Raw genomic sequence first — 15,262 nt, 5'->3', positions numbered from 1 at the left:
CTAATGTCCGTCTGCATGGATTTTGGACATCTGGGATTTAACAGGCAATGCTTAAATCCAGAGGGATTTATAAGCCTGTTTGTCCACATTTCTATGAATTGGATAAGGAAGAAAACAACAGTTTCTATGTCCGGTGCTGGAGGAAGCTGTACTCTGAGCATCTTCATATGATGTCACTCAAGGTCAAAGGGCAGATGCTATTACCTGTATTTGACAGAGGGGACACCAGGGCCCAGGATGAGCTCACAGGAAGCCCGGCCAGAGTTATGGATGCCAAGCTCGATGCCTAGTGGGTGGTCTGCCCAGCTCCCATCCTTAAGCTCCGCCCCCCAGAGCCTCCTCTCAGATCTGGAAATTGGAACCAGGACAGCACAGTCTCGCCTGGCCTCAGCTGGTCCCATGAATGGAGCAGCATATTATTTTGTCACATGGATGGAAAAAATTGAGAAAGCCTATTAATATATGAAGAGGAGAATAAAAGACGATGTGCACACAGGGACCTCTGCTCAATGTTACGTGCCAGTCTGGATGGGAGGGGAGTTTGGGGGAGAATGGATACACATATATGTATGGCTGAGTCTCTTTGCTGTCCACCTGAAATTATCACAATATTGTTAACCGGCCATGTGTGCATGTGTGCTAAGTCATTTCAGTCATGTCCAACTCTTTGAGACCCTATGGACTGTATACAGCCCACCAGGCTCTTCTGTCCATAGGATTCTCCAGGCAAGAATACTGGAGTGGGTTGCCATGCCCTCCCCCAGAGGATCTTCCCAACCCAGGGATCAAACCTGCATCTCCTGCAACTCTTGCATTGCAGGCAGATTCATTACCTCTGAGCCACCAGGGAAGGCCTTAATCGGCTGCTGCTAAGTCGCTTCAGTCGTGTCCGACTCTGTGTGACCCCATAGACGGCAGCCCACCAGGCTCCCCCGTCCCTGGGATTCTCCAGGCAAGAGTACTGGAGTGGGGTGCCATTGCCTTTGGCTACACACCACTATAAAATAAAAAGTTAAAGAGAGATGGTGTGAGAAGCAGAGAGTGAAAGAGTGAGGTGCTGTGTTTCCTGCAGCCTCCTAGGTCTCACCCGCGAGCTCCCTGGGCCTGACTGTTTAGGACTTTGGGCTCCTGGCGACACCCACATCTTTATAAGACACCTTTCTGTTTGCTTACGCCAGACGAAGCAGGTTTCTGATAAGCAGGGTAAACAGATCTGTGGTCTCGGTGTCCTGAACCCTCTCCCCGAGCCACTCACCCTGCACCTCGCCAGGGCAGAGGCTCACCGACTCCTGGGATGAAGGCGGCCCTGCTGTCTTGCCAGCACTGCTCTCACAGATGGGGTAGGTGCAGCTGGCCCCCTCCCTCCTTCACAGCAACCACCTGAGGGTTTGAGCAGAATCTGCTAATGGAGCCCAGAGAACCCCTACTCCAGGCCTCTGCCCCTGCTGAAAGGTAATCTGGGTGTCTCTAGCTGACCACAGGCGGGCAGGGGTTACTTGGTGGGGGTAAAAGCCAAGGGCAGTGATGTTGGCCTATCCCCTGATGGCCCTTGTGACAGAGGCCCCAGGAGTGTGCATTCATCCACTCACACATGCCTGCGGCCCCTCAGAGCCCTTTCCACGCCGGGCACGGCCCAGTTACTGGGGACACTGCAGGGAACGTGTGGCTCTGGAGCTCATGCTTCTGGAGCAACAAGACTTGTGACCAAGATAATGTGGACTCTGTGAGCACAATGCCACAGACACAACAAGGAGATACGACAAACAATGAGCAGGGTGGGGATGGTCCTGCTTGGGTGGGGTGGTCAGAGAAGGCCTCTCTGAGAAGGGGACACCTCATGGGGACCTGATGATGAGGGAGACACAGCCATGGGAAGGTGGGACCGCCTCAGCAGGAGAGAAAGCCATAATCTAGGAGGTCCTGGTTGGTCACCAGCCCCTGCTGTATTCCCAGGACAGAAGAAGGCTGGTGTGGCTGGGCTGTGAATGGACCCTCTCAGGACACAGGAAGGAGCTGGTTTGTTCCAAGTACAATGCAAGCCGTCAGAAGGTTTCCAAACATGTCATTTAGTGCACCAACTGCTGGGGGTTCAAGGAGAAAAAGACACACTTTGTGCCCTCAAAACCAGCCAGACCTGCAAATTGGCAGGTCGAGCAGTGATCATAGAGGTAATACAGGATCCAATCAGGTTGCACAGGCCAGCCTCCCATGAAGCCTCGAGGCCCAGAGGGTTGGAGGCTGGAAGGTTAAGTAGGAACCAGAAAGGCAGAGAAGTAGAGATGAGGATGGGAAGGTGGGGGGTGGGGGTGGGGGAAGAATTGGGGAAGTGGCTGGCACAGCTTGGGCGAAGACCTGAGGGCAGGAGCCCAGGACAGTCCCAGGACTAGAGTGACACACTCTGCTGTGATCTTACAGTGACGATGTTCAGGATACGATTTGACTCAAGTAACCACGAATACGTCCGATTCAGGTCTTCATGACAACCAGCCTACATGGAGGTCCTTCTGAGCCACCATCACACCGCCAGCCCGGGAGTGACAAGGCCGGCCAAGCACCTCATTCTCAGCTACATCGGGGACCACAGGATTCTGGGACAGTGGGCAATGGACAGCCACTTGGCTGAAAGGCCTAAATCTTCCGGGATCTGAGACAGCTGGCAGCTGGTCAGCTTCAGGTAACAGTGCCACTGCCCTCTCCAGAGCAAACTGCCAACTGCTCCCCCAGGGCCGTCCAAGCCAGGCAGAGAGGCAGGTCCTCTGACCCACTGGCCCAGCAATGAGGTCGCCCTTTGAGTTAATTGGTAGAGCACCCCGACTTCCCAGGTGGCTCAGAGGTAAAGAATCAGCCTGTGATGCAGGAGGCACAAGGTCAATCCCTGGGGCGGGAATATTCCCCGGGGAAGGGATGGCAACCCATTCCAGTATTCTTGCCTGGAAAATCCCATGGACAGAGGAGCCAGGCGGGCTACAGTCCACGGGCTCACAAAGAGTCAGACACGACTTAGTAACTAAACAGCAACAGCAGCAGGATGAAGGTGTCGTTTCCAGAAAGATCCAGCATTTGGGACAGAGTAGCAGGACCGGGTGGGGCACTCCAGCAAGAAAAGAGACAAGCGGTTGTCTTGGGTCACGTCTGCAGCCGACTCTCCCCGAGACTCCAGAGCGCAATGCCCATAAAAGCTGACACCAAGCCAGGACACTGGGAATGCTGAAAAGTGACACTGAGGACTCAACTCTAATTAAGAGACAAGTTAGAAACACAAGCGCCTGTCGCACCAGGACACGCACAGACCTGTCGACAGCAGGAGGCAGGCCACTTGAAAGAGCGAGTGAGACCTCGATCTGCCTCTGCCAGGAACGTGGTTCTCTTAGGTGTGTAAGCATAAGGAAAATGTGCACTCTGGGCGTGTCTGCTAAGTCGCTTCAGTCACGTCCAACTCTTTGCCACCCCGTGGGCTGTAGCCCACCAGGCTCCTCTGTCCATGGGATTCTCCAGAGTGGGTTGCCGTGCCCTCCTCCAGGGGATCTTCCCAACCCAGGGATCGAACCTGCGTCTCTCATGTCTCCTGCATTGGCAGGCGTGTTCTTTACCACTAGGGTCACTTGGGAAGCCCCAGTAAGATGTGTGTACATGTGCTTAGTCTCTCGGTCGTGTCCTACTCTTCGACCCCATAGACAGTAGCCCAGCAGGCTCCTCTGTCCATGGGACTTCCCAGGTAAGATTATTGAAGTGGGTTGCTTTTCCTACTCCAGGGGATCTTCCCAACTCAGGGATCAAACCTCCATCTCCTGTATCTCCTGCATTGGCATACAGATTCTTTATCACTCATGATAAAGAATCACGATTCCTTATACCCAGTGGCCTTTCCTGCCCGAGGCTCCAGGAGCAAGGCTGGGTCACATGGGATGAACTGTGAGCCCAGAACCCCAGGCTTCCTAGGTGCTCTTACCCCCTCCCTACCGCACAGAGGCTGCGGCCCCCGGATTCTAGCAGTGGGGTCTCTGAAGGGGCCTGATCTCCCCAGGCCTCAGCTTCCTAACCTTTAAGACACAGACTATCTTCCCTTCCCTTGAAACCATAGAATTTTAGAGTTGGAAGGAACCTTAAAATCCTCCCACTCACATGCCTTTGTTTATACAAGAAAAATCTGAGGCACAGAGAGACAGGAAAGTCCTACAACGTCACACAGCATTTCCACAGCTGCCGCACAAAGCCTGCCCCCTCCAGCAGCGGTTTTCAAGCTTAGAGAGTGTGCACTGCAAGCCCCTTTCAGGGAATGTTGTTGTTTAGTCACCAAGTCATGTCCAATTCTTCTGCAACCCCATGTACTGTAGCCTGCCAAGCTTCTCTGTCCATGGGGATTATCCAGGCAAGAATACTGGAGTGGGTTGCCATTTCCTTCTCCAGGGGATCTTCCTGACCCTGTGATCAAACCCAGTTCTCCCACACTGCAGGCTGATTATTTACCACTGAGCCACCTGGGAAGCCCTCCAGGAGGTGGCAGCACCTAAAATGCAGATACCCAGGCCTCATCCACCAGGCCAACATTCAGTGGGTCTGGGGCCCCAGGAATCTGCATGTCAAACAAATTCCCCAGGGGTCAGCACACAGAGGCTCCTCATCACCTGTGTGTTTTCATTTCCGACCACCTCGTTGGGCTGCTGTGAACAGAAGACAACGGGAGGGACTCATCTTCCAAGAAGGGTGCTGTCCTGCCACTTCCCTGTCTCCCAGACCCTCCCCTTCTCTCCCTCTCTACCCCACTGTCACCTGAGCGAATTCCCATGTCTGTATCTTCCAGGTCTGGAGCTCCTTTGAGTCTGCAGGTGGACTCAAAGAAGGATGGTCACTGTTCCCTTGAGGGCACAGTGTCCTACCTGGCCCAGAAGCTACTGGCTCCTGGGAGAACCACCAGAGCAGGAGCAGACTCTGGGGCTGGAAGGGCAGCCAGCTGTCCCCCAGGGGAGTCAGGGACAGTAGAACAGAGCAGGGGCTATTCCCGCCCTCCTGTTCTAGGCCATCACAAAGAATCAGGAGTGGAGTCAGACACTCCTGAGTGCATGCTCATCTCAGCCACTAACAACGTGAACTTGTGCAAACCACTTCTTTTCTTTGCACCTCACACCCAGTGGCCAGTTGTGGGTAAAGGTAACTTGCCAGGCATGGGTATTTTTATTAAAAAAGACAGCCCCGGTAAACCACAAACTGCCACCAGAAGGTAGTGAAAGTGAAAGTTGCTCAGCCGTGTCTGTCTCTTTGCCACCCCACAGGACTATACAGTCCATGGATTCTCCAGGCCAGAACACTGGAGTGGGTAGCCTATCCCTTCTCCAGGGGATCTTCCCAACCCAGGAATTGAACCGGGGTCTCCTGCACTGCTGTTGGATTCTTTACCAGCTGAGCTATCAGGGAATCCACTTGATAAAACACAGGATGGCCAGTGATGTGAATTTCAAAAACAACAAATAATTCTATGTGTGTGAATATCCCAAACGTTGCACAGGACATACTTACACTAAAATGTTATGCATTTGTTTACCTGAAATTCAGAGTGAATTACCATCCTGGGATTTTGTTTTCTTGCTTGGGGTTTGTTTGCTTGCTTGTTGTTGCCAAGTTGGCCGGTGAGCCTTCCTTCAGATCCAGCCCCGGCAGGCTGGCTCCCCCAGACCCCTCTGCCCCCGAAAGCAGAGCCCTGCAGGAGTCTGCACAGAGGGGACCGGCCAACCCCGTGGTGTTCCACCAGTGACCAAGCGCTCCCATCCGCGCAGAGGCTCACCTGGCAGGCATCGTGTTTTTGTGCTGTCAGAGCTCGTCAAGGTCACTGGTTCAGCCTGGTTTGCTTTTCTGGAGGAGGAAGGGGCAGAGGAGGTGATGGCAAGGGCTTTGCTGGGAGGGTGGCAGGTCTCTGCTCTTTCCTCTGAATTCTCCTACTTAGGCCCTGCCTAGAAAGCCCTAGAGCCTGTGCCCCAAGGCGCCTAGTTTCCTTGGCAGGAAGTGGATGGCCTCCAACTTCCGGGAGGCCAGGAGCCAAGAGGTCCTGATGCACCCCTCCTTCAACTGCATTTAACTCTCTGTATGACCTTGGGCAAGTCACTCCCATCAGCTCTCCAGGCCTTCTGGACAAAACAGGGTAATAACAGCATTAATGCTTATTGGTAGTTCCCGTGTATACCGTGTAGATCCATGGTTCCCAATCTTTTTGACACCAGGGACTGGTTTCACGGAAGACAATTTATCAACAGACAGAGGGCAGGGGATGGGATGGTTTGGGGATGATTCAAGTGCATTTACATTTATTGTGCACTTTTTCTATTATTATGACATCAGTTCCACCTCAGATCATCAGGCATTAGATCCCAGAGGCTGGGGACCCTGTTATAGAGGCTACCCTTCTAATCCTCCCCACAGCCCTGTGAGGTGGGTACTAGCAGGATTCACATTTTACAGGAGAGGAAACTGGAAGGCAGAAGCACACACAACCAGTGAGAGGGGGAGACAGCATCTGAACCAAGCAGGTCTGGGCTGGAGCCTGCACTCTCAGCCCCTTGCCAGACGCCTCTGTGAAACAGGACAGGCCCGAATGCACGAGAAGGGAAAGGAGTGATTAATGCCTGCCCATCACCTACTCTGCTAAAATCACTGTGCCTTTGATAGAGAGGACCTCACATAACCCTGGCCACAAACCTGCTATCGGATTCTGTTCTTCAGTCTGAAGTTAGGGCAGGGAAACGGAGGCACAGAGAGGTCTGGGACTTGCCTAGGGTCACAATCTGAGTCTACATCAGAACCCAGCTCTCTAGCCTCAAGGCCTAGACTAGGTGATCCACACTCACCTCCCCCACCCCACCCACTGCCCCGCTCTGGTTCACAGAGCTTAAGACCCTGCTCTGGCCACAGGCCATGGGCAGTGAGGTCACAGATGTTCTCAGTACTTCACCCCATGAGACGCCGGGAGCCCCCAAGCTGACCTCCTGCTGCCTCCATCTTCCCTTCCTGAATGAGACCAACCCTCTACCAGGGCCTGGACACTCTTCCTTGCTCTGGATCTGTCCATCCTTAACCCCCACATCTCCATCTGGTGGCTCTTTGCTTTCCTATATTATGGACAAGAGGAAGAATAACGTTTGCTATTCTTGTGTGCTCATGGGTGCTTAGTTGCCTCGCCGCGTCTGACTCTGTGCAACCCCATGGACTTCAGCCCTCCAGGCTCCTCTGTCCATGGAATTTTCCAGGCAAGAATAGTAGAGGGGGTTGCCATTTCCTACTCCAGGGGATCTTCCCTACCCAGGGATCGAACCCACCTCTCCCATATAGCCTGCATTGGCAAGCAGATTCTCTACCTCTGAGCCACCTGGAAAGCCCTTTCTATTTTTACTGCTCATTCATTTACCCACATTAAATGACTCTGATACTGACAATCACCAGTCGGACATATTGGTCAGCATTCCTGTGTCCCAATTTCACACAGAAGAAAGAGGGGGGAGGCTCAGAGAACTTAAGTGACCTGCCTAGAGTCACTCAGTTTTTAAGCCAGAACTCCAATCTATGCCTTCCAAATCCAGGGCTCTATAGAGACCTCAGAGGTCAATTAAAGTACTTTAGAAACGAAAAAACTGAGACCCAGACATGACACATGTCCTGGTCAAGGTCACAGCCATCCATGGCAGAACTGAGACTGAAATTCACAGCTCCTGACCCATAACACCAAGTCCTCATGTGAATAACAGTGGGAACCAATTATACTCCCTCAACTGACAATGGGGGTTCATGATGCCAACACCACCGAGAAGCAAAGGCAGACGCTGTCAAACCCAGGGTGAACCCCCATTCCACAATGAGGTCTGCACCTGGACCTTCCTGTCTCCGGGACAGTCTTCTGGTGGGGAGGGTCTGGGGAGCCAGACAGCAAATGAAGGCAAAGTGTAAAGCTGGGGGACTCTGCACCCTGCACGTCAGGTCTTTTTAGAACTTGCTGGAGTGGGAGAGCCAGCCTGGGCTGAAAGTGCCAGCTCAGGAGAGAAATGATTGCCTGGGATGTGTGTTTAGTGACAGTTCAGAATGAATAAGTGAGCACAGGAATTCAGGACATAGATGAGCAGCATCCTTGAATTCTCAATAAATGGAAATACATATATATATATATATATATATATATATATTTCTCAAAGATAAATCCACATCAATGTCACCTTTTTTACTGTGGGTCTTACAGCTCTGCTTCCTATTCTGCCAAGCCCCAGGGGCAAGGTGGGAGGCGGAGTCTGGCTCTGAGGGCTCACTGCTGGGACCACGCTCATATGCTCACCAGTGGAAGCCTGGAATCCACTGAAGGTAAGGACAGTCCACCTGCTCAGGGCTCATCCTTATGGATGCTGGGGTCCCCTCTTTCCAGTTCTGCCTTTGCCTCCTTCCTCCTGGCCTTCACAGGGCCCCTTACCTACTGTGCCCTTATGTTCCTGTCTGCCAGCTGGGCACGTATGTCTATGTCACCAACAGAAAAAGTGCACCAGGCAAGCAAAAGGTGTCCCCGCCCAGGAGATTTTTGTTCAGCAATTTCACATCTGGACTGAAAAGCTACTGCAAATCTTTACCGCATCACTGGCTCTTTGCAGGCTGCTCTTATTCCTCACCAGGAATATTCCTTACCCCTTTTAGACAGAAAAGCAAATTGGCAGCTGAGAAATCAAAACCACTGAGCTCCAGAAGCTATTAGAGAGCTCTTAGAACTGGTGCACTCTCTCTCCATGTTCAGGGTACTGAGAACAGTGCTGAGTCGCTGCTCACACAGTAGGGAGTTTTCCACTTAGGAGGGGCCCAGAAATAAGGCACATCCATCATTGATATTGTTGTTGTTTGGTCCCGTCCAACTCTTTTGCGACCCCACGGACTCCTCTGTTCATGGGATTTCCCAGAAAAGAATACTGGAGTGGGTTGCCATTTTCTTCTCCAGGGGATCTTTCCCACCCAGAGATCAAACTCGGATTCTTTACCACTGAGCCACCTAGAAATCTCTACCTCCACCAGTGCTAGGAGCCCAAGCCCCATGAGACGATCTGGGAAACCCAGGTTCCAAACATTGTTGGAGGTAAACAAAGGGAAAAGCATAGCAACAAGGCCCAGAAATTCCAGAGAATTCCAAATGTGTCCCTCCCCACTCTCCTTCCCTAGGAGAGTCCCAGGAAAAGTTCAGGCTGGGAACGTGCGAGGATTACACCTGGAGCGGCTCTCATTCAGGGCAGTGGCCATGAGCGACCAGGTCTCTGCCCCAGAGGGCTGCCCCGAGGCTATCCGGCTGTCGCAGCCTCTCCCTGCGCTGTCCCTCTGTCCCCCTCCCCCCGCCCCCCCGCCCCCACTCCCCCGCGCAGACTCACCTTTGGGCAGCTTGGACACGTTCTCCTGGATCCAGGAGAAGAGGTGGGCGAAGTCGCAGTCGCAGAGCCAGGGGTTCCCGTCGAGGCGCAGGGTGCGCAGCGCGGGGAGCGCGGTTAGGGCGGCCACGTTGAGGCTGCGCAGGTTGTTGTCGTTGAGCTCCAGCACCTGCAGCGACTCCAGGGTCTCGAAGGCGGCCTCGTGCACACCAGCCAGGTTGTTGTTGGCCAGGCTTAGCTTGACCAGCCGCCCGGCCGAGCGGAAGGCGCCGGCGCCCAGCTGGGTCAGGTTGTTGTAGCTGAGGTCGAGGAAGGCGAGCTTGGCCGAGCCGCTGAACGTACCCTCCTCCAGCGAGCGCAGCGAGTTGTTCCTGAAGTCCAGGTAGACCAGGTCGCCGTAGAAGATGAAGAAGTCCTCGGGGATGTGCTGGATGCGGTTACCAGCCACCAGCAGTTTGCGCACGTCCAGGGGGAAGGGATCAGGCACGCTGGGCAGTCCGCGGTCGCGGCAGTCCACGGTGTGCGGGTCGGTGCAGGCGCAGCCCGCGGGGCACGCGTGTCCGGGCTGGAGCAGCAGCAGGAAGCTAAAGAGCCCCAGCGCCGCGGCGGCGGCGCCGGTAGGGGCGCGGGGGGCGGCGCGGGGGCGCATGGCCTGGGCCCGCGCGAACGGCGGCGACGCGGACGCGACTCGGGTTGAGCCCTGGCGCGGGGCGGCTCGCGGGACCCCAGAGGCCGGGCGCCGGGAGGGCGTGCGCCCGGGAGAGCGGGGGCGATGGAGCGCAGCGCGGACCTACCCCGGGAGCCCGAGCGGCCGGGGCGGAGGTGGGGGAACTGGGGACCACGGAGGGAGGGGCGACGGACTCGCGAAGGATTTACCCGAACAGGAAATTAACCCGCTGGAAAATCCCGGAGGAGAGGCGGGAGCGGTAAGGGTAGCGGAGTGGCCATCGCCAAACGCGGCCCCGCCCGGGCAGCTTCTTTCCGTCACCGGGCGATAAGACCTGTCGCGCAGACTTGGCGCGGGACACTCGACGACCAAGTTCAATTCCCACGAGCCCCCAACCCCAGTGGATTTCTGAGGGCGTGTCGGGGGCGTGCCCCCCCTGCCCCCCGCCCGCCAGGTGCCAAAGCTCGCTCCCCGCGCGCCACCCCTGCTGCAAACGGGAGCGCGACCTGTGTCCCTCTGGCTCTGCGCCCGGTGCAATTCTGGCAGGCTCTCGTGGGGAGGTGGGGGGGCGCCGTGCCCGAGTCTGCCGAGCCGGCATTGGGCGGGTCTCCAGCGGGCTCCAGGGAGCTTCAGGGTGGCTGACCTTCCTACCTCGTTTCCTCTGGCACTTAACCCCTCTCACGGAGGCTGGCGGGGTCAACCGAGGCTGGCGCTACCAGGGCTCCCGCTGTGGCCCGAAGGAAAGCCAGGACCAGTCAGCAGTTTCCACGCTGGCCCGAGTGTGTAGGGGACCTGGCAGCCACCGGGCGCGGATCTTCTGCTGGTCTAACCAAGGCCTAACCGAGAGGCCGCCTGGCCTGGGCTCAGAGGCCCGGGTTTCCCGTTGTGTGGCCCGGGTACCTGTGCTTCCTCCTCTCTGGACCCCGTGCACCCCGTCTGTCAAATGGGAGACAGTAATATGTATGACTCCAGCTTGTGGGGAGGAAGACAGAGTCAAGAGAAAGAGTTTAAGGATGAGCTCTTCCCTGCTAATTTCTACCCTCTCCCCAGCAAAACCCCAGCTTTGGTCCCCAAGGTAGGTGGTCAGAGAGGACAGCAAGTAGTACGTGAGTTTAGCCCTCATCACTTCACCCACCCCTCAAATCAAACTCCCTTCCCTCTCCAGCCCCATTTTAGAAACTCTTCTAAGGAGAAGTCCTCACAGAGCCACCAAGAGATGGTTCTGCTGTTGGCTATTTTGGTCCAAATGTCCTGTAATTGATAAGCTCCCACTGGACCAAAATAACCTAGCAACAGCTGTTGGGCAGCAGGCCCCCAATACCCTGCCCTGGGCCCTGGCCCCTGGCCCCAAGCAGATTGGTGGAGGCTTGAATTCTGAAGCCGCAAAGCTAAGCCCTCGGCCTTTTCCCAAAGGTATGTGAGGCCTGATGCTTTCCCAATGGATCAAAACCCTGAGCCTCTGGGACTGAGCCAAGGGCTCAACAGAGAATGAGTGTTTGCAGGAACCCTGGGAGAGAAGGGGTACAGAGCCCTGGGGGAAGCTTTGAGGGACTTGGGGTCCTGTTTACACCCCCAGCCTCCATGCCAGACCTCCTGAGTTTCCTGTCTGTCCCCACTCTCTTGGGGTCTCTTGTCTTTGTCGTCCCCAGCTGCAAGAGCTCAGCCCCGACTCTGGTCTCTGGCGGTGTTAATGATGCGTTATTGCAGTGTCAAAGCAAAGGCCAGTGACAGAACAAACAGGTCCCCCCCATTGCAACAATCCAGGACCACTCTGGAAGCATCTGCTACACCCTCCACTCCTCGAACCTCAAGCTCAGCTCTGATTCCTCACTCCAGCATAGAGGGGAACCTATTTCTTACTGGTTTGAGCCCCTAACATCACTGCTACAGGGCACCTGCATTTGACTGGGCTGCCATTTTGCATGTGCCTGTGTGTCTGAGTGTGTATCAACCTTCCCTGCCAGTTGATCTGGTTGGCTGGAGCCCTGGCCTGAGTGTCAAGCTCCTGGACTTGGTCCTGGCCCCACTACTGGCTATAGAACTTTCCACAGGCTGCTCGATCTCTCTGGGGAAATACTACCCAGCCTGGGATGCCTGAAGATCAACTCTGCAGAATTTCAAAAACTCTGGTGAGAATTGAGGCTTTATGTATGAGGAGGTCACCCAGAGCAAATGCCACAGTTCTTGGCAATGAAGTCAGTGATAGCCCTAGTTCTTTTGCACTGAGCAGAAACTGGTGACTTTGATTAATGGAAACAGGTGAATTTCTACCTAATAAATGCAGAGCCTTTAGCAAGGGCCTGCAAAACGGGGATGTGCAGTGGTAAGATAATAAAAGGGTCCTCGGTAAGGAGAATGCTGAGAAATGACACTCTTGGCCTTGACTGCCTCCTCTTGAAACTAGAGAGAAAATACCTTCCCTCTCCCCTTTCACAGCTGATGTGAAGCCACGTGGGGAAATATTGGTTTGGAACGTGAGCTGGAAAGTGTTTGGAGAGACAGTGCATATAAAAATGGCCATAAGTCTTGCTGTGGCAGGAACGCCTTGCTTCTTGCTTTGAGTGTCCCCCAAGGTGCCTTGAATTTAAATCAAAAGCCATTTTTCATGAATAAAAGCAGGAACAGACATGACTAGGGTTCGTGGGATGCAGGGAACCCCTCCCCATATTCCAGGACTCTCATTCCTTGGGAAAATGCAAGGTTTGCCACCTCTGATGCTCCCCCAGCAAGGAAAACATAGCTGTGACCTCAGCAAGGTCACACCGTGAGTCGGAGATAGCTGCTGGAAATAGAACACAGGCAACCGACTCCCCAGCTCCCTCCCCTTGAAGGGGGCCTCTTACAAGCCCAGGAAAAAACACTGCAAGTGATGTGGACAGATCTTCAGGGACTCGGTTTGTCAACTCCCTTTCTATATTTATGCCCAGAGTCAACACACTTTGTGATTCCTGATCAAGAGGTTCAAAACAGGGGGACAAATACCCAAGGTATCATGTTTTCAAAACCTGATGTCACACGTTCCCCAAGTCACCAAGCAGAAACCCTGGCTCCTCTTCTGAGCTCCCCAAGCTACGGAGCACTGCCTATAAGTGGCCCCTGGTCTGACTCCCCCTGAAATTGGGCCTTGGAAGCTATGTAAATGGGCTTTCCTTGGTGGCTCAGGCAGTAAAGAATCTGCCTGCAATGCAGGAGACGTAGGTTCAGTCCCCGGGTTGGGAAGATACTGTGGAGAAGGGAATGGCAACCCACTCCAATATTCTTGCCTGGAGAATTCCATGGACAGAGGAGCCTGGCAAGCTACAGTTAGTGGGGTCACAAAAGAGTCAGACACTACTGAGCAACTATAATGTGGGTGGGGTCCCCAGGAAATCCCCCACATGGTATCTTGTCCCTAAGCAAAAACCATCTGGTTGTGAGATCAGCCCTCTTGGTTGCTAGACTGACCTCTACATTAGTCCACATCCTAGGCCCTAAATTGTAAACAAGATGATCCCAGTATGGTATGTGCTGGAGTCTGAATTTGGGTACAGGCGCTAGGTTTGAATGATAAGAGCGTGGCTGCTGTTTGGTGATGTCATTTGGGTTACTGGCACGTATCACCTCTGATGAACGCCTGGCTGACCTGGCACCCCGTGGACCCCAAGAACGGAGATGTGCCCTGGCCCTTTGCCTGGGGGCAGGCTGACTCCAGGGAACTGGCTTTCTGCCCCAGGACATTGCTGTGTATCTGTGCCCCCATTAACTGTCTAACACCAAGCTCTTTGTTCCCACCCACTGCCCTTCCCAGCTATCACCACCAGGGGGCTCCATCCACCGCTTGTATAGGTGAGAACTGAACCCTTCCTCTCTCAAGGCGCCAGCTGTGTCCTCGGTTAGTTTGGGGTGGTGAGAGGAACAGTTTTGTTTTGCTCCTCTCTGGCAAGTCTGGACCCACTTTTTGGAAGAAAAGCTCTTGCCCCTGTTTCACCCCTGGAACTGGGAAACGGATCCTTAACCAGCCGCAGTGGGAGGCAGATGGTGCTTGTGGTGGTTGTTATTTAGTCGCTAAGTCATGTCTGACTCTTTGCGATCCCGGGGACTGGAAGATGCCGAGGAGAAGGAAATGGCAACCCACCTCAGTCTTCTCGCCTGAGAAATCCCACGGACAGGGATGGTTGTGGTTAAGAACATGGATTTGGAGTCACACAATCGGGTCAAACTTGGCTCTCTTGTTCCCTGGCTCAGTCACCTCTAGCAAGTTGCTTGATTTCTCTAAGCCTCAGTTTTCCCATCAATGAAATGGGATAACACTAGTGCCTACTTCACTGGGTTGTTATGAGGATTAAACGGCGTATCTGTGGAGTGCTTAGCAGTGAGTTTGACATGATAAATGGCCACTTAGTTATCTATTTCTTTATTTTTTCACCGATAGCACATAAATATTTAATGGAGGTGGTGTTCTTTAGTTAAAGAATAGTGTTTGCCTGAAATATATTTGCCTGTGTGTGTGTGTGTGTGTGTGTGCACATGCAGTTGTATCCAACTCTTGGCGACCCCATGGACTGTAGCCTGCCAGACTCCTCTGTCCATGAGATTCTCCAGGCAAGAATACTGGAGTGGGTTACCCTTTCCTACTCCAAGGGATCTTCCTGACCCAGAGATCAAACCTGCATCTCTTGAGTCTCCTGCATTGGCAGGCGAGTTCTTTACCACTGACCCACCTGGGAAACTCATATTTGCTGCAGGTACATATGTATATTTGTCCTAACATTCTAGAATCAGTTTTAATAACTCTCCCTGCCCTGAACCTTATTCCAAATGTAGCATCTCACACACACACACACACACACACACACACTCCTTTAGACCTCTCCAGCTCTGGCTGACTTTGCGAGCCCAGTTGTAGGTGAGCAGCTTCCAGCATCCTGGCTTGGTTGGCCTGAGCGTGGGCAGACTAATGAGACCAAGGACACGGGGTCAGTCCCTCAGCCCGGCACAAGGAGACATCTGTTCTCTGCTCACGGCCGCTGCTCCTAGTGCTGGCCAGCCATCCAGCAAATGTGTGACCTTGGTTAAGGAGGATGGAGATGGTGCCACCCTGTCTCCCGCAGGAGAAAAACACGGAGCATACATCCCACGAGTCAAGGGCACCATCATCCCACAGGCAGGACGCTCAGGTCACAGCAAGCTCGGGACTCATTCAGGCTTCCTCTCCCCTCACACCCACCTCCTGTCCACTGACAAG

General features: G+C 54.0%; 1 protein-coding gene across 1 annotated transcript in view; it reads right to left on the bottom strand.

Annotated features, from left to right (window-relative positions):
- The window catches only part of LRRC38 (leucine rich repeat containing 38), a 43,159-nt gene extending 32,723 nt beyond the window's left edge, over window positions 1-10,436 (bottom strand). The window contains exon 1 of the mRNA XM_024976851.2: window positions 9,375-10,436. Within this exon, the coding sequence (XP_024832619.1) occupies window positions 9,375-10,020 (646 nt within the window). The 5' untranslated portion in view covers window positions 10,021-10,436. The remainder of the gene's footprint in view (window positions 1-9,374) is intronic.
- Between the last annotated feature and the right edge of the window lie 4,826 nt (window positions 10,437-15,262).

This window comes from Bos taurus, chromosome 16 (genome assembly GCF_002263795.3).
Source record: "Bos taurus isolate L1 Dominette 01449 registration number 42190680 breed Hereford chromosome 16, ARS-UCD2.0, whole genome shotgun sequence".
Lineage (NCBI taxonomy): Eukaryota > Metazoa > Chordata > Mammalia > Artiodactyla > Bovidae > Bos > Bos taurus.
Note: the sequence above shows the minus strand (reverse complement) of the source record. Positions and strands in the feature narration are given on the sequence as shown.